The sequence below is a fragment of the Lagenorhynchus albirostris genome, chromosome 1 (genome assembly GCF_949774975.1).
Source record: "Lagenorhynchus albirostris chromosome 1, mLagAlb1.1, whole genome shotgun sequence".
NCBI classification, from domain to species: domain Eukaryota; kingdom Metazoa; phylum Chordata; class Mammalia; order Artiodactyla; family Delphinidae; genus Lagenorhynchus; species Lagenorhynchus albirostris.
In genome coordinates this window covers 183,929,091-183,952,265 of record NC_083095.1, presented here as the reverse complement: position 1 = coordinate 183,952,265, position 23,175 = coordinate 183,929,091, and the positions used below count along the sequence as shown (strand labels likewise).

Genomic DNA, 23,175 nt, shown 5'->3' with positions numbered 1-23,175 from the left:
ACACATACTCACATATTATAAAAATTTAAACAAATAACTCTTTACAGCAGAGAAAAAAAATTCCCTATCCAAGCCCCCCACAAACACACATATTTCACCAACCCACCATACGCAGGCTCTATTTATTCAACAAACATTTCTGATAACCTACTATGCACTGGGCCCTATATTTAGTATTGGGGATACAGCTGTGAAAGGGGCAGGGTCCCTTCCCTCCAGGAGCATTTGGGGATACCCAGGAGCCGTAAGGTGGCACAGAGCAAGGGTGACCCTCCCGGGGTCAAGGACTGTCCACAATTCCAAGGGAACAGCAACACATGGGAATTGGAAAAAGGTTCAGGAAGCCTGGATGAGACCAAGAACCCCAGCAATTCTCAAACCTGCAGTGCTTTTGGGGGAGCCTGCCGAGGGAGACAGTTCTGTTTCCACAGGGACACTTGAAAAACCTCTTCACACTGTCGTGCCAGTGGTAGTTGTGCTGCTCGCTGACGCAGGTCTCCAGAGGCTTGAAGTGGGTGTAAGCGCACTGCACAGAACAGCAGAAAGAAGGCACATGTCAGGTCAAGAGCTCCGAAGGAGAAATGAGCCAGCCGCCACAAGGGCAGCCTGTCCTGAGAACTTCTGTTCTTTCGTCGCCACCAGGCAGGTGCCGGTGGAGCTACTATCTTCTGGCTGCAGTGATCATGTGATTTCTTGACTTTCCCACTACTGATACCACTTCTTCTCATGTTTGCCCCAATGTCAGGTGTAAAATACACAATAATCTGTGACATCAAGACAATAGCTAGGGCGAAGGAAGAAAAGGATTGGAAATCTCTAAGTAGCTTTGATTGGTCTGCCCTGTATTCACTGTAGTCCCTGATTGTAAGACAAAAGATTACACCCATGGGGCCTATTCAGGAAGGATGATGAGCTGCTCTTTCATTTTCTCTTACAAGGCCACCGGAAAGGATTATAAACTTATTACTACTCCTATTTCATACACAGCAAAACCAAGACAGATATTAATTTACTTTTAATTTTGATCCTTCAAAGGACTGAAAAGAAAAAGAAATGATGGGTGAAGGTTGAAACAGAGCCAGTGTGCAATGTAATTTCGGGTAATCACACTGAGTCTAGATAAATAACTTTTGGCCTTGGCAGCCTCAAAGAGGGCAGAGAGTGGTATGCCAATTGGGGAAGGCAAAATAATCCCCCCAAGATGTGCATACCCTATTCCCTGGAACTTACAAGCATGTTATGTTACATGGCAAAGGGGAATTCAGGTTACAGATGCAATTACAGTTGCTAATCAGTTGATTTGTGACGAGAGGACCCCACCTCCCATTGCTGGTTTCAATGATGGAGGAAGGAGCCACGATCCAAGGGATGCAGGTGAGCTCTAGAAGCCGGGAAAGGCAAGGACATGGACTGTCCCCTAGAGCCTCCAGAAAGGAACGCACCCTACTGACACCTGGATTTTACCCCAGCGAGACCCACTTCTGACCTGCAAAACTGTGAGATAATAAATTTGTGTTGTTCTAAGCCACCCAGTTGGTGGTCATTTGTTACAGCAGCAACAGGAAATGAATACACCAGCTTTGTCCTAATACAGCCACGCTGTCAGAGGAAAAGCTGTCCTACGAAGTAAAAGCTTTACTGATTCTCCACAGTCTGAACTTTCTCAAGGAAGCTCCACCTTTTGGCCCATCCCCTAAATGTAAAGGAGAATCTAAGGTTTTAAAAAGAATAAAGATAGAGAAAATTGCACTGGGTAAGCTGAACCTCTTTCTCCTCTTACACGTGTTCACAAAGCGGATTAGCCATGCAGACATATTTCAAAGAAATGGTAATAGAAGTAGTATTCAGCAATAACTTTTTTTTTTTGGCCATTTTTGATTAATGTTGAGGAGTAGAGGATTTTGAATTTTCTAATAGACTCAGGGTAAAAATTCCGCAAACAGAGACAATAATACAATTCACACTCTGCCCTGAGATTCAATCTAGTAGGTTAGGACCTGAGCAGAAGGGAAGAACAGTAGTTGATCATGACATCTGATGCCAAATCAAGTTGTTCAACCAAGGCCCCAGGGTCTTAGGAACTATGGACTGAGGGCGTGCTAAAACTTGAGGAGGAGAGATAAGAATACTCAGTCCAGTGGTCAGACGGGAAGAGGCTCTTCCACAGAACCAGGAGCTGTGGCCAAATGAGGAACATCTCAATAAAAAGGCTCTACCATCAGAGCTCAGTGGATGGATGGGTCACGGGAAGCCCGGTGCTGGGCTATCGGACGCCATTTGGTTTGCAGCCTAATTAAATGGCCCGGGCAGGACTCTGGTCATAAGACGTGGGCCCACACCCCAGACTCTCCACATCCTGCTGAGTCACAGCAACCCCAGACAGGTCGTGGGGAGAACTGTCTCCCGCACTCACCGTCCTGCACGTCACGACTCGACATTTCACTTCCCGGGTGTTTCTCATCTTTTCTTCTATTTGTTCTTTTTTCACCAGGGGCTCAAAATACTGTTCCTGCAGCTCAGCCTCGGCCTGGAATGACAAGACATCCAGAAGACCTTGTACCAAATCTGATATAGACTCAGGCAGCTGCTTAATAATAATCAAATCTGAACTGAACAGACAAGCTAACTGTATGAGGACACTGATCAATGAACCGCAACCCCAGACGGTAAGTAGAAACAAGCCCTTAATGGGCAAAAAGAGGGTATGAAAGCATTTGGTGATGTGTGAGACACTAAATACAAATTTAAACTACTGATGTGATTAACAGCATCATCAGATCAAGTGTGCATCAGGAGGGAACTGTTTCCACTGTTCCAATATAGATTCAGCTATGGGAGAGGTGCTGGATGCTTCCCCAGTGATGGCGCCCATTCTATTCGATACTATTCTCCAGACCAAGCACTTGGCAGGAACAATCCCTGCTTGTCTGGAACACAGGTAGGAGGTGTGAGGGCAGAGAGATATTCAGGGCAGGATGTGGTCACAGCTCGAGTCAGTGCAGCTGCACCAGGCAAAAGGCGCAAGGTCTTTGGTGGCCACAAGAACCAAGGAACTCAGCTCTACAGTCTTTTGGGGTCTGCTTGAGCACCTCTCCTGACTGAGTTTCAAGTCCAGTAGAAAGTTATATCATTGTCTCGTTAGCCCTTTGTTAATCAAAAGAAAGGCAGATCATTTGGCATATTGGCACTAAGTGGGGGACATTTTGAAAATTTGTGGGAGTACTTTTTTTGTTATCCCAGTGACCATAACCTTTGCTACTGGTGGGGACCACGGACACTACACCTTCTGCAATGCATGGAACAGTCCCTTACACATCAAAGGGTTGTTCTCAATGTTCTACAGGGCATCCATGTGGATGAAAAACCCGATCATAACCCTCAAACCTAAAAGCATTATATACAACACCACAATACTTGTGCATGGTTTTCACATACACTGACTGTTCCCAAAGTCCTGTGGATGTGGAGAGACAACTGTGCTTTGATGTCTTCAAAAGTTTAAAAAAATAAACCACATTGTCAAAGAAATAGGCCCACGGTATTCAAGTTTCTAAGAAAACACATCTACTGAGTATTCATTGCTAGCTGCCTGATAAATCCACTTATATATACTCACAAATCCAAGCCTCTATTTTATTACTTCTTCAAGGGTAGTTTGTGCCCATGTATTTTACATAATGAAACACATATTTTTATTATAAACATTTTCCTTTTTTCCTCTTTATATTACAGCTAGGATATTATATTGGTATTTTTGAAATTACTAGCTAGGTAATTTACATTATCCACAATTTAATTTCAGAATAAGAGAACAATACAAAACACTTGTTATTAAAGAGGGGCATTGTGAGTGTTGAGTTGAGAACTACTGATTTAGAGCATTTGCAGGGTCCATATAAAAATGTATGAATGGAAAAATCCCTTCCCATACTGCAAGGCAGAAAATAGTAGATAGTGGAGAGCCATTAAAACATAACTTCACAGCCATAACTACAGGTAAACGTTTTAAAGAGTTAATGAATCATTTAAAATTGAAGTATAGTTGACTTAACAATTTTATATTAGTTTTAGGTGTACAACACATTAATTTGACATTTTTATAGAATATACTTCAAAGTTATAAAATATTGACTGAAACATTTTATAATACTGAAGTCAATTTAAATAATGTTGAATGATATTCTTCAATGCAACAAAGGCAAAGCTAAAATCTATTAGCAATATTCCTGTTCTTCAAAACAAAATCAAACAAACTGACATACAACTAACATCTCGGCTAAGGAAACAGGAAGAGATTCTTAACAATACTAGCCCGAGTCTGAGGACATCTCTGTCACCTTTGACCTTCTGGGCTCTTTTTTACCTCTTTTAGGATCCCCGTGTGCCTCGATTTTGCTTTTAGAATTTTCTGAAAATCCTCAGATTCCAGGTAGGCAAGCTGTTCTCTCCTTTTTTTCTTGGCAGGCTCCAATTCATCCTCAGCTAGAGCAGAAAGAAAAAGAGTGAACAGAGGAACCTCAGAGGGCCAGCGGGCCTCACCAACTCAGCTGCGTCTCCCCCTACAAGACCCTTCAAACTGCATTTACCCCCACTTGGTATGAGCACAGGATGGCTCTTAGAGAACTGAGTTGAGAAGTACAAACTAGAATATGCGGGAGGGGATGGCAGACTTGACCACTAAATTAGAATCGTTTTCACCTTAAAATAAGAGCCAATTATGAAAACAGGTAACAACAACTGTAACAAAATTCCTATTTACAAACTCATGTTGAAAGGACACTGCCAGCTTCAGAGTTTTAAAAATAAAAATAGGGCAATTTAAAACAAAGGAATTCTACTTCTTTCAAAACAAATCTTTCTACTAATATGTATGTGCAAAGATTCAATGAGTAATCTCAAGTTTTCAAATTGTGCATAATTTCATTTTAATTTAATGTGACTATAAAAAACAATCAGTTCCAACTGCAGAAATTCTATTTAGGTACTCTCCATAGAGGTAAATGGAAATAAAATAATGTCTTTTGATGTCAGGGAGGCTGGTTATGTTTTGGACCATTTCCTTTATAAGCAGTGTCTCTTTCCTACTACTAAGTTTCCCATTCGCAGTACCTTGAGGAGAAAATGTGTTGTTCTTTTCTACACGTTCCTTCACTTCCAGGACATCCTGGGGTTCCTTTAGCTTCTTAATGCTGTTTGGGTCTGTTTTTGTAAGAATCTGGCCTTTTACCCTTAATTTGGTTATAGCAGCCAACTAAAAAAAAAAGGAAAGAGAGGGAGATAAAAATCTAAAAGATGAGATAGGCATCTGTAGCTCTGTATCCCTTTCCAGTGATTAGCCAGGGAATTCTGGTTGTTCTCAAACATACATTAGCAAAATATATCTTCATTTTACTTAGCATCATTAACACAATTATTAAAATTTCAAAGAATGGAAGACAGGTCTCTAAGTTAGTAAAACAAATCTCAGCTTAGTTAAATATCAAAGTTAAACTTCAGCTAGTCCTTCAGCTAGTGTGTAGGCTTTTAGACCCACAGAGGAACCACATAAACATTTTGGAAGTTTGTTTCAGAATAGACAGATTAGGAAAAGATTCCAGCCCTGCAACTTACTAGTTTATAACCTGACTTAATTGTTCAGCTTTAGTTTCTACATTTACGAAATGGGGATGACAGCACTAACCTACCTTTTAGGGTTGTGGTTTTAAGGATAAAATGAGACAATGCAAGCCAAGCATGTACTTGTACATAGTAAATAGCATGTATGCATATATCACAGACACACAGTAACATACGTGCATAATTGCTATTGCTATTACTGTAGGTATGGCTTTGGCTTGCAGCTAGCCTTTGCCCTTCATGTGGTTCTAGCTGCTAACTAGAATAAAGAGAAGACAGGCTCAATTCGGGGGCTCAGGGTGACTCAGGAAGAGGAGAGACAGAGCTTGCTGAGGTGGTGGGGTTCTGACCACCCCCAATTCCCACTTCAATCAGAGCAGCTTAGCTTTTATCTGTCTACAGACTGGGCTTCTGTGTTAAGATTTCTTTTAAAGAAGGATTCTTTAAACCACTATTTGACAATTCAATTGCCTCAACAATTCCAAGAATGTTTCCCCCTAATACTAGGGTCTCCAGCTGTAAAACAGTATCTTCTTCTAGGTTATCTCCTGCAGCCCAACAAGAACTAGTATGGAGACAGTAGCTAGTTCTCTTGGATTAAATTAATGGCATTATGTTGATACCCATTATCATTTAAAATTCCTTTGACTAGTTATCATGATCAGTAAATAGGCATGAGGGGACTGTCTTTCCTGGTCACAGGTATATAAAGTTTGAAATACCAGCTGTGTGTCACAGAATACAAATTCAAGTGGTGAAGAAAAGAGATGCCAGTTACCTTTTTGGCTTCTGCTAACTTATTCAGTTTTGGTCTTGGTGGTGGTGACTCATCAAAAAATAGGACATCATCTCCTTCTGAGATGTCTCTTCCAAGCTTTGGCATCTGTATGGCTGGGGTTCCTTTCAGCTTGGGGAACTCAGCCCCCGCTGGTGGAGACCAAGAAGGGGGCTGCCGAGAAGAGGATGGCACAGCTGGGCTCTCAACTTCACTCGCACTTTGGAGAAATCTGTAAAGAAATAGGCAGTCACAAACCATGCACACGAGCACAAAACATGCAGACTGGGAGACCGCAGGCAGGCCACCAGCTGATAAGCAGTCGTCAGTAAAATAATTTTCCCTTCTTGGTTATTAATTCAGATTAGTGCACAGTAGAAACAATACTAGCCTCACTAACTCTTAAGCTAACTGGTTTTTCATTGAATAAGTGCTAACTGTTTCACCAGTTTAGAACTGATTACTATTCTTATCAACTCGCTTCCCAGTGGGTGCAGACTATGGAGCACCTTCAGCCCTGAAGGCAAGCTGTGGACTGTATTCCTAGCCCTCTGGTTAGCTGAGATCCTTCAGGAACTCACCGAATCTCCCTACTTTATTTCCTCTACTGGGAAGAGATAACACATTTGTTACATTTGGAAGTCCTAACAGAAAGGTGCTATAATTCACACAGTGATTATTTTATATATGGCTTTAAGGACTATTTAAAAACAACAAAGGGGGGCTTCCCTGATGGCGCAGTGATTGAGAGTCCGTCTGCTGATGCAGGGGACACAGGTTCGTGCCCCGGTCTGGGAAGATCCCGCATGCCGCGGAGCGGCTGGGCCCGTGAGCCATGGCCGCTGAGCCTGTGCGTCTGGAGCCTGTGCTCCGCAATGGGGGATGCCACAACAGTGAGAGGCCCGCGTACCGCAACAAAAAACAAACAAACAAACAAAAAAAAACAACAAAGGTCAGAAATCATCTAGGCCAAACCTCTCATTGTAGGGATAAAGAAATTGAGGCCCAAGAGCCAACTGCTCATAAGCGAGAGGCCCGGGACTAGTAGTACCAGGTAATCCTGGGCCAGTCTTCTCTCCCCTACCACATCCCCACTCCTGTAGGCTCTAGGCTGAGTTTGCAAATTGCCTAGCAGATCCTGCCCAAAGGTATGTTTTGTTTGCCCAGCAAAATTCTGAAAAACTTCAGACTAATGCCTTTAAACTGACGGGTGCTTTCTACTCCCTACAAGGTTCACAACTCCATATACATTTTTATGTCCATATATATACATTTACGTCACCTGTAGGCCCCTGATGAATACCTCTATAGATATCCCACCAGCACCTCAAACTAACCTGCCTGAGGCCAAATCCATTCTCTTATTTTTCCAAAGCATTTCCTCCTGACTCGTAATAGGTGTCCTTTTCCATGGAACTAGGTACCCTACAGGAGCCTAGATCTGGGACAGCATAATGGTTCAACACTGGAGTAGAACAGGTAGGTGTGAGTTCAAACTTGGCTCCACCACTTACTAACTCTCTGGTCTTCAGTTACATTAGCCATAAAACAAGGCTAACAACACCTCGCAGATTATGGTAAGGACCGATGGGATGTGTGTACGGTGTAAAGCAGGGTGGCTCAGCGCATGCTGGGTGACTGTAAGCAGTAGCTCTTGCTACCATCACATAACTTGAGTTCAAGAGTCTTTGATTTGTTTACCTTCCACACCCACTTCCACTTGATTTTGCCTCTGAAATGACTCTCCACTCTCAGTGCCTCATTTTTATCACTGACCTGAACAAATGCAGAATCTACGCATTGGCCCAGCCTGTAATTAAAAACCTAACTGTGGCAAAACTGAGAAATGGGCACCAAACAGCTCAACACCTACTTTCCCTTTTCACAAAACTGTCTTTATATGTTACTCCTTTCTCGTTTCCACAGTGATATTAATTACTGCAGCCTGTACCACCAGGTCTCAGGATTTACTAGCATAAGTCAGACATACATAACTTTAAATGCTTTATAATTTTAAAGGTTATGTTAAAATTAATTTTTTAAAAACTTCCAAAGTTAAAAAGGTAGCCAACCACCCCAAATCCAAAGTCACACTTTTGAAATCTATTAAGACATCCTCAGAATTCCTGAGATGAGCTACCTAAACAGGGAACATTAAATCTGTGACTCCTACCGTTTCTGTATTTCTTCTGATTTCTTTTTCCGCAACTCTAACATATGCTGCTTCTGTTGCTTCAAGAAGGCTGATGCCGAGATAGACTGGAAAGCAGGTTTCGGGCTCCCCATGATCCCTGAAACACAAGGCACAGGCTGAGGGGGTTCTGAGAGGCTGTGGGGACCCACGCGCAGACACTAGAGCAGGTACAGGCTGACTCTACCTGATGACTTGACTTTGGCTAAATGATGTTTCAAGTTTCTGGCTCCAGATGTAGGCAAGTCCATCAGTTCCCTGAATTCCTCAGAGCAAGACAAGCTCTTCTGGCGTACTCCTGGAATATACAAATATCAGCATTAGAGGATTCAAAATTCAGAGTATTTTATGTCGTGTGACTTATCCTTTTTTAAACTCTGCTTTCATAACTTTAGTTATTTGTAAATGAAGTAGATGGAATATCAAGAGAAAAGAGAATCTTTTACCTCTAACCTCAGACCAGTAGGACTGCAAGGGTAAGACAAATGTATCTTATTTTTGAAAAATGATCAGAATACTAATACCTGCAGGGTCATTTCATACACTATTCCTGGAATATGCACTATACATAAGGATCCATGCTAGACCTGGACCACTGTTATGAACAGAGCCCCAAGGACAGGGTGGAGGTGGCATTCTCCAACCTAGACCTGTTTTAATGAAAGATAACCGACGAGTTTGACTAGGAACCTGATACTACTGATTCTAGTGCTGGACACTAAGAGTTAGACTCAGATACATCAAGACATTTTATTTTATTTTATTATTTATTTTTTTGGCTGCATTGGGTCTTTGTTGCACACTGGCTTTCTCTAGTTGCAGTGAGCGGGGGCTAATCTTCGTTGCGGTGTGCAGGCTTCTCATTGCGGTGGCTTCTCTTGTTGTGGAGCACGGGCTCTAGGTGTGCAGGCTTCAGTAGTTGTGGTACACGGGCTCTAGAGCGCAGGCTCAGTAGTTGTGGCACACGGGCTTAGCTGCTCCGCGGCACATGGGGTCTTCCTGGACCAGGGAACAAACCTGTGTCCCCTGCATTGGCAGGCAGATTCTTAACCACTGCACCACCAGGGAAGCCCCCATCAAGACATTTTAAAAAGCTAAGACACAGCTAAGATTAATATGCTGTTTTTTCTTAAGATGCTGCCAACCAAGCTTGGTTCGTTCTGCTGAGGCCACATCACTCACCAAGTATACCTTAGTGTTAGGATCTAACCAGTTTCAATCCTGAAGGCTACATGTTTAAACCTGAGAAAGAAAAATAGTATCTAGAAACAAAGTTACCGAGTTTTTGTTGAGTCTCCTGAAGGATCAAGTCTGTGCCCTTAACCACCAGATTAGTCAGAGTGGTTTGAATCTTCTTTTTAGGTGCGACAGCAGCTACACTGAAATGACAAGAGTCAACCCCTCAAAAAAGGAAAATCACTGAACTTCAACACTCTGTGAGGTAAAGAAGGCGCAGAAGTAGTCATTTATTACAAACTGTCAACGTTTCTCAAATCACCATGTAAGTAGACTTTCTTAATACCATGGCCCTACAGCGTAACTGGCGTGTGTGCATTATGTCACAGATATAAAACAACAGGCGACCTACAAATTTGATTGAAGGCCGTTCTGGAAGAGCAAGTTGGCAAGAGAAATAAAAAATATGCCATCACTTTGATCAAGTAGACTAGGACTCACCAAGTAGTCTAGGATTTACCTAAGACCTATGCAAAAATTTAGGATATTAACGGAAGCTTTGTTTGTACTGTTAAAAGTTGGAAATGCTATAAATGTTTATCCCTGGAGACTTATTTAAATTATCACAGAGCCATGTAAAAGAACACCATGTAGCCACTAAAAATAATGCCATAAGTGAATGTTCCACAAAGTAAAATTCATTATTTTATGTGGGAAAAAAGAACGTTGGCAAAGTATAGGTATATTATGATCTCATTTTATACTATTAAAACGTTATACATTTGAGAAAAAAGGACCCCTAGAACCATATATACCAAAACTAACAGTTATCTAGGTGGTGGGATTATAGATGGTTTTTACTGTCTCCTTTTGGCTAAACTGAACATACATTTTTAAAAAATAACATGTGTGTTGCTTTTTGCAATTTGGTAAAATACAGAAATTATTTTAAATCTTAAAAATGTGCTTGATATCACAAAATATACAGGAAGTGAGAGTTCTCTAGCCCAATTTCTGTTGGATCGAGGACAAAATCTGTTTTGTTCTTGGACCAACTGTAGCTCCCTTGAGCCAGGTCCCCACCTGCCACATCCTCAGATGTACTTTCTAGAGAACAGGGACGAGGCCATTCATCATCTACTCAGGGACTCCAGGGACAGAATGAGATCCCCAGAGGGGAGGCCACACATGCCAGCCTCAGCAGCGCCCCCTCCCCCGTGAGGCTTCTCTGCATATTCATTCACTAAATTAAATGTGGGTTCCACGAGGTCGGCAACCTCACACTAATAGTCGTCAGGGAAATGATTTCAAGTATGTCAACACTATGATTAACACTTTTAACGGCCCATCAGCCCTGACAAAGCAGCACTATTCACATTAGAAGCCAAAGAGGAAGTGTGGGTTCCCTGTTAAAGACCACCATGACCTGACTTAGCTTCCCCGCCTTCTGAGTGTTTTCCTCTCTTCCCAGGAACGAAAGAGGCCCTCAGCCGTCTTGTTCCAGGCAGCACGCTATGAAAGATAAAACCTGTACAAGTCTTCCAGGACTGGGATAGAAACGTACAACCACTCTTTTTACTCTTAAAAGAAGACAAGCAAGACCGCTGACCCCAAAAAAGCCCTGAGAATGTCTCACATTGAGGCTGCATACGAGGCTGAAGAAACTCCTCCGTAGTAAAAACCATCCTGACACAGCCTTTCTTTCAGGCTGATGCCTTTGCGGGCAAACTTCTTTGGAATTCGGCCGCCAGAGAAGGTGGACTGCAGGTCTGCTCGCCTGGCGCTGAGCCTCTTGTACTGGGCCTGGATGTGATACTGACAGTATTCACAGTCATTCTGTAAAAAGGAAGAGCAGCTGCATCAGCGTTAGGGAGACAGGCCGGGGACAATGTTAAGAGACACAGATCCTTTCTCCCAGTCTCACAGAGAGCTGTTCTGCGAGAAGAAGCCTCCCTGCTGACCTCTGAGACCATTCTTGATGCACAGCTAAGCAGCAACTTGAAGTTCTTTTCCTAGGTAAGGATGGGGGGGGGGCGGGGATGAATTGGGAGATTGGGATTGACATATACACACTACTACATATAAAATACATAACTATAAGAACCTGCTGTAGAGCACAGGGAACTCTACTTAATACTCTGTAAGGGCCTATACGGGAAAAGAATCTAAAAACAGTGGATATATGTATTGATATATGTATAACTGATTCACTTTGCTGTACACCCGAAACCAACACAACACTGTAAATCAACTCTATGCCAATAAAAATTAAAAACAAAAAGCAGGGTTGGTGGGAGACGTTCTTCCCCTAAACTCCTCTGAACACACTACTTGGGTGAAAAAGTGGCATCATTCACCGCCTTTGCCCTCTTTCTACAATGGAAGTAAAATCAGCTTCTAGGATGAACCTTGAAAAGGTTATGCTAGGGACTTCCCTGGTGGCGCAGTGGTTAAGAATCCGTCTGCCAGTGCAGGGGACATGGATTCGAGCCCTGGTCCAGGAAGATCCCACATGCCGCGGAGCAACTAAGCCTGTGTGCCTCAACTACTGAGCCTGCGCTCTAGAGCCCAAGAGCCACAAATACTGAGCCCACGTGCTGCAACTACTGAAGCCACGCACCTCGAGCCCATGCTCCACAACAAGAGAAGCCACCGCAATGAGAAGCCCGTGCACCACAACGAAGAGTAGCCCCTGCTCGCTGCAACTAGAGAAAGCCCACGCGCAGCAACAAAGACCCAACGCAGCCAAAAATAAAATAAATAAATTTATTTAAAAAAAAGGAAATAAAATAAAAGGTTATGCAAAGCAAAAGAAGTCAGACACAAAGGTCCCATGTTGTATGATTCCTTTTATGGCATATATCTAGAGACAGAAAGCAGATTACAGGTCACCAGGCAAGTGATTACTTAATAGGTAGGGTGTGTTTTTATGGGGTGAAGAAAAGGTTTGGAAGTTAGAAGAAGCTGGTGGTTGCACAACAAAGCGAATACACTAAATATTACTGATGTGTACATTTTTAAATCGTCAATTATACATAATGTGAATTTTACCTCAATAAAAGTTAAAAAATAAAACAAAATCAGTTTCTAGTGAGGTTTTCTGTTTCTCTGGTTGACTCTTGGACGAATGCTACCCTTTCAGTGAAAGAAACAAAGAGAAACTCCGAAGTATTATCCTATTGGGTGAACCTCAGAGATGGTGGCAGTGGCGTTTTAAGTGATTTGTCAAGTACTCCCCCTGAGACCTCTTTTTCCAACCATCTCCCTCCTTCCTATGTCCTGCTCACTAGTTCATCTGTTAGACAAGAATGAGGGAAACAAAAAGAGATGAAACCAAAATCTGTCATTTAATCCTTTCAAAGAGCTCTAAGAAGTACCACTTAGATGGATAGTATCCACTGGGATGGCTGCAATCAAAGACATACAATAACAAGTGCTGGCCGGGACGTGGAGGAACTAGAACACTTACAATACTGCTAGGGAGAATGTAAAAGTCACTTTGCAAACCAGTTTGGTGGTTCCTCAAAAGCCTAAGCATAGAGTTACCATAAGACCCAGCAATTCCATCCTAGGCTTATATACACCCGAGGGAACTGAAAATGGACATCCACACAAAAACCTGTACATGAATGTTCACAGCAGCATTGCCCGTAACAGTCAAATGCGAAACAACCCAAACGTCCATCAACCAATGAATGGATAAAAAGAGTGTGGTCACCAATGAAATATTATTCAACCATAAAAAGGAATGAAGCGCTAATAAATGGCTTTGTAGCATGGATATAGCACAGATGAATCTTAAAAGCATTATGCTAAATGAAAGAAGCCAGACACAAAAGGTACATATTATACAATTCCATTGTATGAAATGTCCAGAATAGGCAAATCTATAGAGACAGAAAGTAGATTAGTGGTTGCCAGGGCTTGGGGAGAGAGAAGAGTGGGGAATGACTGCTAATGGATATGGGTTTTTTGGAAGGGTCCTGAAAATGTTCTGAAATTACATAGTGGTGATGGTTGCACAACTCTCTGAATATATTAAAAGTTACTAAATTGTGCACTTTAGAATTGTGAATTGTCTGGTATGTGAATTCTACCTCAATAAAGCTTTTATTTATTTTTTTAAAAAGAAAGCTCTAAGAAAAGGTATAACAGAGTTAAGTATTAACTAAAATAAGGTTTCGGTATATTTCATCATTAGTGTTTAATCTCCACCACTAGAAAGAATTGAGGGCAAATTAAAATTCTATCTTTCTTATACCTCCTAGTCAGCTAGCAATAAAAGATCACTTTCCTAAGAGGTTAAATCTTTCCCCCACCCTCAGCTTTGTAAACTGGCCATTATTAACCACACATTCAATTTTCTCACTTTGATGCTTCCTGTTATGTAGGAAACTCAGTTCCAAACAGGTCATTACAGGTAAAGTACCTATAATTTATTCCTATTAGTTTGTCTTTAGCAAAAACCACTCCAACAAAGCTGAAACCTACCAAATTCACAGTCTGTGTACACGGTTCTCCATTCTTCTTCTTTGCTTTACAGGTTCCCAGGTCAAGAGCTTCCCCCATAATTAAGACCTTTTGAGGATGATCAATAGATAAGCACACCTGTAGAAAAAACGGGGAGTTGGAGTTAAAAGCAGACAAAGGTACGGCCTTTCAACAGCAAGAATGGATATAACAACAGTTGGCTGAGTTAAGAAGCTTTTATCCTTTTTATCAGTGCACTGGAATTTGAAGCCAGTGTTCCATAATACAGCTGTAGAAATGGGAGGTGTAGAAGACACATTTAGTTCTCCACCCACTATCTATTTTCTCCCGTGTCTTTGCTATCAGAATCCAAACGCTCAGCCTTAGATGATGGATCCAGTTCCCAGTTTTCCCAGCATTCTTTGTAGCTAGTGGTGGTCATGTGACTCCACTCAGCAGGAGTCAGCAGGGAAGGTAGCTGGGAAAGCTTCTGCTTTCCTTTAAAAGCAGAGCAAGGAGCCTGGCTCACTTCCTGCCTTGAATGGAAATATGATGGCTAGAGCTTCACGGCCATCTTGTGACTAAGAGGAAAAGGCTGAGAGACTCATGGACACCAGCCCTGGCATCACCACACTGCCTATGTCTGGATTTTTTATTATATAAGAAAAACAAACCCCAGGGTTTACTATGAAAAAGAAACTGTAGCGAAGTTCTTCTGTTATTTGTAGCCAAACACCTTCTTAACCAATAAATGAAGACTTGCTGCCCTTCTCTGTGAAAGTAAGGAATGAAATAACTTAGTCTCTCACTCCTTGTGATATAATAATCTGCCTACAACAGAAGCAGTAGCTTCTTGCTGGCTTGAGTGGAGAAACTGTTGCTATTCATACTGTATCTAAGTTTGCAATTTACTAGAGAATCAGTAGGTAGTATCCAAACTCTAATGATGCTTGAGAAGATGAAAATTCACTTTAAAAATGAAAATTCACAAGCTGCAGCTATGATTGTACTAACAAATGGAACACAGTTCCCTCAACTATAAACCCTTGGCTTCTCAATGCCATCATGGAAATTCATGGGAGATCTAAGGGAACCTGAGCCCAAGAGTTGAAAGAATTACAGGAACCTTGGAACGAACTTGAAAAGATATAATGAAAGAAGTTGTTATGAAATACTCTAGAGTAGTCTGAAATTCAGAATATTGGTGGGTGAGGGGTAGATGAATAAACAAAAAAACAGTTTAATGGAGACAAAAGAATATAAAAGCTTGACTTATTACCTGGCGGTAGACCAATATAAATGTTTTTGATAGAACTCAGCTAAGTTATAAAGACCAAAAAAAAAATCATGGAAACAGAGTCTTACCTCCTCTGAACCATCCTTGGGCTTCATGGGGTTCGCGTTGAGCAGCCCTACGACAGTACCCTGTTCAGTCTTCCACAGTTCTTTGTGAACCTCTCCAAAGAGGAACAGTGACACGTACCGCGTCAGGTCACGAAGATCATTCAGTCGCCAGATGCTAAATGTTTTCCCCTGGAGCAAACATTTATTCTTATTTTTAATAAATTTTGAACAATGGGTTACAATGTCTCCATTTACTGTTCGAATGTTCTACTGTGGAAAAATATCTAAGTATAATCCACCCTGAATATGTAATCATCAGAATGTCTGTTAATTATAAATTAATCCTTTCTCTAGGTTTTGGTATGACTCTTCTCATTTTAGAAATGAAGGTGAAGAAAGGCAAGCCAATAGCAAACTTGTTACTAGCAGATACAAACTATGATATATAAAATATTTAAACAACAAGGACTACTACTGTATAGCACAGGGAACTATATTCAATATCCTGTAATAAACCATAATGGAAAAGAATATATATATGTATAACTGGATCACTTTGCTGTATACCAAAAACTAACACAACATTGTAAATCAACTATACTTCAATAAAAAAAGAACTTACTAATATAAATTTTGTAAATATTATTTATCACTGATTATGTTATTAATATTAATAAGGAGGTTTCAGCTTAATGTTTCTAAATCTTTGCTTAGCTTAGAAGAAAAAAGCATCATTTAAAGAAAACTAGTTGTATTTAACTGTAAAATTTTGGAAATACTATGACATATCAAGAAGTGCAACTCAAAATGCTGCCCATTTATAATATGAACATCTTCCATGTTTACAGATTTTTTTTTTAAACAAAATAATTCACACAACATTGAATCAAGCTATTTCAGAGGCAGCCCAGAGTGGGCATGGTTACAGGTTATGGTGAGCTATCGCCTAGACTCAAGTATTCTAATTATTCTCCCAAGGATTTGTACAGAGGAGTTCAGATAAATTTCACACCTATTATTTCCATGTCATTATAGCCAGTAGTGATGCAATTAGGAACTTAACCAAATGAAAACAAGACTTGTTCACATTCAGCGAGATAGAACAGGGCTAGAGCAGGATTCAGAATCTGAAACTCAAGCCCTCGTGTCAGAGCTCATAAAAAAATCTAAGGTTGGCCAAGATCTAAACTGGAGAATGAATTAGTTTTGAGCAAGATTATTTGCAGTATTTTAGAGAGAGCCTTTGAATCAAAAGCCAGTTCCTTCATTCTACAGGTAAGGAAACGGAGGTCCTCAAAGAAAGATTCAGGGCCACCCTAAGGCCACAACTCCTGCTAAGTGGAGAACGAGGCTTAGCATCCAGATTTTCTGACTTGTCAGGCCATAAAAGTTTTCCTGTTATGCCTCAGTCAACTGTTATTTTAAAACTTGCTACATCTTTTGCAATATCCATCAAATTAAATATACCGTACTGTACCGGCACAAGTCAGCAATTTCGGGACTGTTGCAATTGACATCTTACACCTAGTAAAGCTTCCAAAGGATCTGTGAACTCAGCCTCTCTGAGGACCTGCTTCCCTTGCACAAAAGGGACTGCAGTGTCATAGGGGCATCTACACACATCAACAAACAATGACAAGTGACATAAGAAAGAATGACATGGACAGTAAAAAGCCCAAGAAGCCTGTACAACCAGATGTTCTTTAAGTAGGGCCCTCCTTACACATCTCCCCCTCGGGTACCAACCCAACGATGGTGTGGCAACTTGGGAACTTATTAGCAATGACTTCAAAATGAAATACTGATGGCCTTTGGGTAACAAATCAAGAACATATGAGTCCCCACTGTCAATCTGTGATGAAACAGCTGAGAAATCAATAAAATGGCTTACGCTGTTAGAACTCTGTGGAGTGATTTTCTTCAATATGACCCCAAATGTCACCCAGTCTATTTCTTCCAGCTTCTCACTTGCCATCTTTTCCTTGAGCTGAGATAGTCTGATCAGTCTTCGGCCAGTCATTTTCTTGTTCATTTCTGTGGAGGATACTCGAGGCTTCCTGGGTCAAGAAACCAGCAATTGGTAGATTATTATTCTAAGAAGAGATCATCTGGCACTGTAGCAAATTGGTTAGCACAGATGTAATTGGCAGATATCTCTAAAGCACCTGTTTTCAGGGAGGTGTAGTTATGTAGTAATGGACAAGGCACATATTTTTACAGCAGATAAAAATGAGATAATTTTGGGACTTCCCCGGCGGTCCAGTGGTTAAGACTCTGTGCTTCCACTGCAGGGGGTACGGGTTTGATCTCTGGTCAGGGAACTAAGATCCCACATGGCGCACAGTGCGGCCAAAAAAAAAAAAAAGAGAGAGAGAGAGATAATTTTAAAAGCTAGGTTTGCTTTTCCTTGGATCTAGAACTGGGACCTCTGTAGAAAATAAAGATCACAAATTCTTTAAGTTCTTATGAACTCTAATATAAAGTTATAATATCCTTTTAAAAATAATCTCTTGGCTTTAATACAAAATCATGAATTGCTTAAGTAAATAAGATATTTCAATTCCATCAATTCTGTAAGAATTTCAGAAGTTCTACTATTTCTAATTAGTTTTCTTTAAGCCAACCTTTTCATATAATAAATAAAAGCTTTGAACCTAGCCCTAATTAATATATTCTTTTTCCTAATGAGTGGCTAAAAACTCATGAATTTGCAAATTGTTTTTCTCTAGTAGAATATTAACATCTGTTCCATGTTTGATCATATTACATATTCAAGGACAAGAGAAAACAGGAAAAAACACGCTTTCTGACTCTTTCAGAAGGCTTCTAGAATAGAAAGTCCAAGAGCTACCTCTGAACAATGAAGAATATTCAGGAGGGAAACACTGACATAGGTGAAGAAATCCTTTCTTTGCCTTATTTCTGTAAGTTAATAGGTTACTATCAGGCAGTGATCCTTCGGAGTATTTCTAGGTTCTGTGGTTCAGGTAGAACAATTATAGAGACTCAAACAATTCTGCAATCCGCTAAATTTGTAGGCCCCTCAGAAGCTTTGGCTGAGTGTTTCAACTTCATCTACTTCCATACAGTTCAAACGTTCAGCACGCTCACATCAGCAACGTCTTTCATTATCTGTAGGGAGTTTCAACTAGGAAAGGCAGTATCATCTCAGGAGGGCCACGTTTACCTTGAAAAAGAACCCTGAGCCCCCTCAATGAGCTTTTACTGTATTCTGTCCCTCCGACACTGTCTCAAATGTAATTAAGATACTGATCTTCCCCCCAATTTTGGAGAGTACGGAGTCTTTACAATAAACTTCTACTGCATGTTAGCAGTCACTTGTTCTCCCCCTGCTTAATAATAAACTATTTAAGAGCTTAGCAGTTTTATTTTTGATTGACAGCTAAGGTCTTCTAGAGGGGTTGCACCTGGCTACTCAGCTAGACAGTACTAAAGGCAATCGGGTTTCAGAGTTAAGGTTACTGCTCTGCCCTGGGCTTCAAGAGCAGTAATAATGGAGATGCAAGGCAGTAGTGATGCAGAGCACAGAAGATTTAAAAGTCCGCTTTTTCCTGAACTGATCCTGGGATTTATTCCTATTTTAACTGAATATCTTAATTTCTCCATGGAACAGATACACAGAATATAAATTGGCCTTAAAAGTTATCAGGAAGAAAAAGAGCACAGCTATTTCTCTTAACATCAACTGTAAGAAGATACTACTATCCTGGTTAAACTGTATATACCTTTAGGTGTTTAAAAATAGTCTCTATCACTGTTTCCATCAGTTTCTGATTAAATACAGTACTTATTATTTACTGACCTCTTTTTATGAACATATATCTTTTATTCTTTACACAAGCAAGAGAAAGTTTTCCTCATTCATATGTAAATATATGAGTCAAACCCAGTGCTGATGGCCTAGTATGGTCAAGTTCAAGAGCTGTAGGTCTTATGCGGATCTGCGGTACAAACACACTATTTCTGGAACGCCAGGTCCCTAGGAAGGAGGAAGAGGCATCTAGTGGGGCCTATGAGCACAGTGAGAGGCCCGTTACAGTTACTGACCTGAGCCTCAGGCCGGAGAAGGCTTCCACGGAGACTGTCTGAGTTGTTTCCCCAGAGCTCCTGGGGGTCCCTGCACTCTGATCCCTCGTCATCCCACCAGGCTTGTTCCCAGGAGTTGTTCGGAGTGGTTGGGAGGGTGCACTTGTCATCCTGAAAGATGAGCTTTGGGACTCTAAAAAATGAACATAAACATTAAAAAGAAAACCACACTGATAACTAAACATTAAATGGAATTGTTTCTTTTTTTAATCAACATATGCAATAACCAAATCTTGAGAGAACAAAGCAAGCCCACAGGACCATTTCTGTACTACCCCCAGATCTGCAGTGTGGTCCAAAGAGCTTGCCGCGTATGAAAATGTTTTATAGCGCCGCTGTCCAGTGTGGCGGCCACCAGCCACAGGTGGACACTGCCCACTTGAAACTGACTGGTGTAGCTAAGGAAATGATGCCTAGTTTAATCTACTTAGCCACATGTAGCCAGTGGCTGCTGCAGCAGTGCTGCTCTAAAACACTGTTCCTCTGGGCAAAGCCATTTACTGAGTATTCACCGTATACAGAGCACTGCAGAAGATTCCATAAGGGAGGTAGAGACCTCCTACAGAAATCAGTAATTAGTGGAGATGTATGCACAGGGTCAAATTCTACCTGAAAAACATCCCAAGTGAGCTCCCCTTTGTTTTCTTGTCTCTTGTTTCATTTCATTTCAATCCCATTTTACTTGGGTGGGGGGGTGCGTAATTAGGGGGCCCAGGGTATTCTGACATGGTTACTTTTCATATTTTAGAAGCATTTGATAATGCTCCTGAGGGTCAGAAAGCTTGGGTACTCTCCTTAATAAAATCTCTCTCTCTCTTAAGTAAGATTGTTGTTTACCTTCAAAGCGACTTTGGATCACTTCTCGCAAGCCAGGGGCCAGGACAACCCTAGAACTTTAGAATCTCCAGAAACCATGCCCTTGACCCATCCCTTCAAAACCTAACTTTGGACATTGCCTAATAAAACAGCTTAGTAATATACCAAAGGTCCTAAGGGGATAAACACTATTAATAAGTGGATACATGGAATATATAATTTGTTGTCAAATAAATACGAACACTAGGAGCCTACAGCTATTCCGTCCTATTGAGCCATATGTATCATATTGTAATGAAAAGGGCCTCTCTGAACATGTGATCAGTAAAATGTTGCTTACTCTAAACTATGTTATCTCCAGACCATTTTGTCTTAGATCTTCCAAAGAATCACTTTGGGCAAAAAGGCAGTACGACAAAACCAATACATAGAGCTTATAAATCCTTTTCATTTTATTTTGTGTGTATATATGTACGTGCTGAAATAGGATTTTGAGTACCATTCTATACTCCTGGCAAAGAAGCCTTTTCTAAAGAATGGACCTTCTAGTTTAAAACAACCTGGCTTCAAATAAAACGATCATTTTATAAGGGGATCAGTCTCACAGTCTGAAGATTAAATCTCTAGATTGCTAGCATAAGAACTCAATCCAGTGGTTATACTTGACTATAATTCAAGTCAACTATAGGACTATAAGAGCTAAAAAAATATTGAATCCACTAAGCATTTAGTTAAATATCTATTCTCTACCTAAGGATTTTCTAAGCACTTTGAGATGTAGAGAAAGATTAGGAAGTATAGCATATGGTTTCCATTCCCAGGAAACTTACTTTTCTCAATGGGCAGGTAAGATACACCAAAACACACACACACATACACACACACATGACGTTGCCAAAATATATTGCAAACAGAACCCAAGCAGTGAGAAACCAGGGAGGCCTCAAGTACTACACCTGCAGGTGAAACTTTTGGTGTCCGAGCCACCCGCTTGGGTTTTGGTAGAGTAGGGACGTCCAGCTCTGCAGAAAAGCGCGACGACTCCTGAATTCTCTGAACTTTCTTCTCCTTAAGAGGGGGACGTGGAGACTTATCTACTCGATTAAAAGTAAAAGAAATTAGTAAAGAAAATTTAGAAAGGGGCTCAAAAACCGTTTTACCAGGAGTTGGATGCAGAAGTAATGTTATAATTTCTTCGTAAGAGAAATGCATACTATCCTTAGAATTAGTCTGATTACCTGGGGTTTTATGCAGATGGGCTGGACTTGCAGGCTGTTTAATTGTAGTTAGTTTCAGCTGTTCTTGTAAGGACTTCATTTGCTCTTGCAACTTCCTTAATTCATCTAGGGAAGAAAAATATATTGATTTAAGAACCAGACCAGAGGAAACAGTATACATGATGAAAGTGCTGAAATGATTTTTGATGTCCACCCATCACCTCCACAACCTTGAGACCCACAATAGAATCACATACCGAAAACTCACAATTAACTTTTGCACTTCGAAGGGGTCCCCTCAGAGAAAGAAACATGATTATTTCCAGTAATCAAATCTCTAATACCAAAGCTGGTTATGAATTTGTACTACTGACAGATAATCACAGATACATGTCCATGGTTGACAGGTTCTTAAGAGTTAAGAACTGATTATATTTATTTCGTAAATCACGTACCATAATTAATATAATAAATGCTGGCTCCTGTATTAGAAGAAATAGCCCATTGATTAGAGCAGAATTTTACTGTAATTTAAAAATACATAAGAAAGACGCCAGGAATAAGGAAATGGCAGTTCTCAATGTGAGTGTTCAGAAATGGTCTTCTGCTGAAGTAGAACGTGTAGCTGCTTTGTAGTCTTGTCCCTGGCTCCCTTTACTAAATCCTGAAGTATTATTTTTCTGTAATGAGCGTGAGAAATGTTAGAGCCATTCTGCGAAGGATCAGTCACACCTGGCTGACCCTGACATAAGGGGGCCTCTGTACCCTCCGATGCTGGCTTTAAATGCTCGCTCCACTAACTCGTCCAATGTCCTTGGCAAAGTCATTCATCTCTACCCCTGACGCGGCAGCTACTTTGAGGAAAGCTGTCAGACGGGTGGTCTGCATCAGGGCTACCGTAAAGGAATTAGAGAAAGCAAGTGGTAGGGCACCTTGCAGTTCCTGATTCGTTTTCCCTTGACTGGGGGCAGGAACAGGGAGGACCCTGCTGTGCGTTGACTGCGATGTAGGAGCTTCTTCCTCATCTGCTAAGTCATCCATGTCTCCAAAGAGAGCATCCAAATTCTCCTTTTGGTCTTCAGCCTTTTCCGCTTCACCCTCATCAGCCTCCTCTGTGTAAGATTCACCATCACCATCAGCATCAAAGAGCTCATCGAATGCATCAGGTTCACCATCTTGCTGGGTCAAGGGCTGACTCTCTTCTGAATTACAGTCCAAGGCCGACTCATTCTCCTCCAGCAGTGCGGTCAGCAGAGACAAATCATCCTCCTCCACTATGGGAAAAAGAAGAAAAAGCAAAGAAAGAAAGCCTACCTGTGAAAAACAGCCGTTGACAAGCAGAGTTAAAACATTCAACATTCATAAGGCAGTTAAAATGACTCGGCAGATTCACCATTTTGCCTGGTGTAAGTATTGTTCTTGTTTCTACCTCTGCTCTCCCCAAGTGCTTCTTGGAGGGCACT

General features: G+C 41.1%; 1 protein-coding gene across 4 annotated transcripts in view; it reads right to left on the bottom strand.

Annotated features, from left to right (window-relative positions):
* MCM10 (minichromosome maintenance 10 replication initiation factor) overlaps positions 1 to 23,175 on the bottom strand; it is a 102,614-nt gene that overhangs the window by 71,850 nt on the left and 7,589 nt on the right. For all 4 annotated transcript variants that reach the window (XM_060121479.1, XM_060121472.1, XM_060121465.1 and 1 more), the window contains exons 3-18: positions 22,645 to 22,986; positions 21,734 to 21,838; positions 21,452 to 21,589; positions 19,641 to 19,812; positions 17,464 to 17,629; positions 15,594 to 15,761; positions 14,250 to 14,366; positions 11,395 to 11,594; positions 9,861 to 9,961; positions 8,770 to 8,880; positions 8,565 to 8,682; positions 6,395 to 6,623; positions 5,110 to 5,251; positions 4,364 to 4,482; positions 2,414 to 2,527; positions 381 to 526 (exon numbers count right to left, since the gene is read on the bottom strand). In XM_060121479.1, the coding sequence (XP_059977462.1) occupies positions 381 to 526; positions 2,414 to 2,527; positions 4,364 to 4,482; positions 5,110 to 5,251; positions 6,395 to 6,623; positions 8,565 to 8,682; positions 8,770 to 8,880; positions 9,861 to 9,961; positions 11,395 to 11,594; positions 14,250 to 14,366; positions 15,594 to 15,761; positions 17,464 to 17,629; positions 19,641 to 19,812; positions 21,452 to 21,589; positions 21,734 to 21,838; positions 22,645 to 22,986 (2,488 nt within the window). The remainder of the gene's footprint in view (positions 1 to 380; positions 527 to 2,413; positions 2,528 to 4,363; positions 4,483 to 5,109; positions 5,252 to 6,394; positions 6,624 to 8,564; positions 8,683 to 8,769; positions 8,881 to 9,860; positions 9,962 to 11,394; positions 11,595 to 14,249; positions 14,367 to 15,593; positions 15,762 to 17,463; positions 17,630 to 19,640; positions 19,813 to 21,451; positions 21,590 to 21,733; positions 21,839 to 22,644; positions 22,987 to 23,175) is intronic.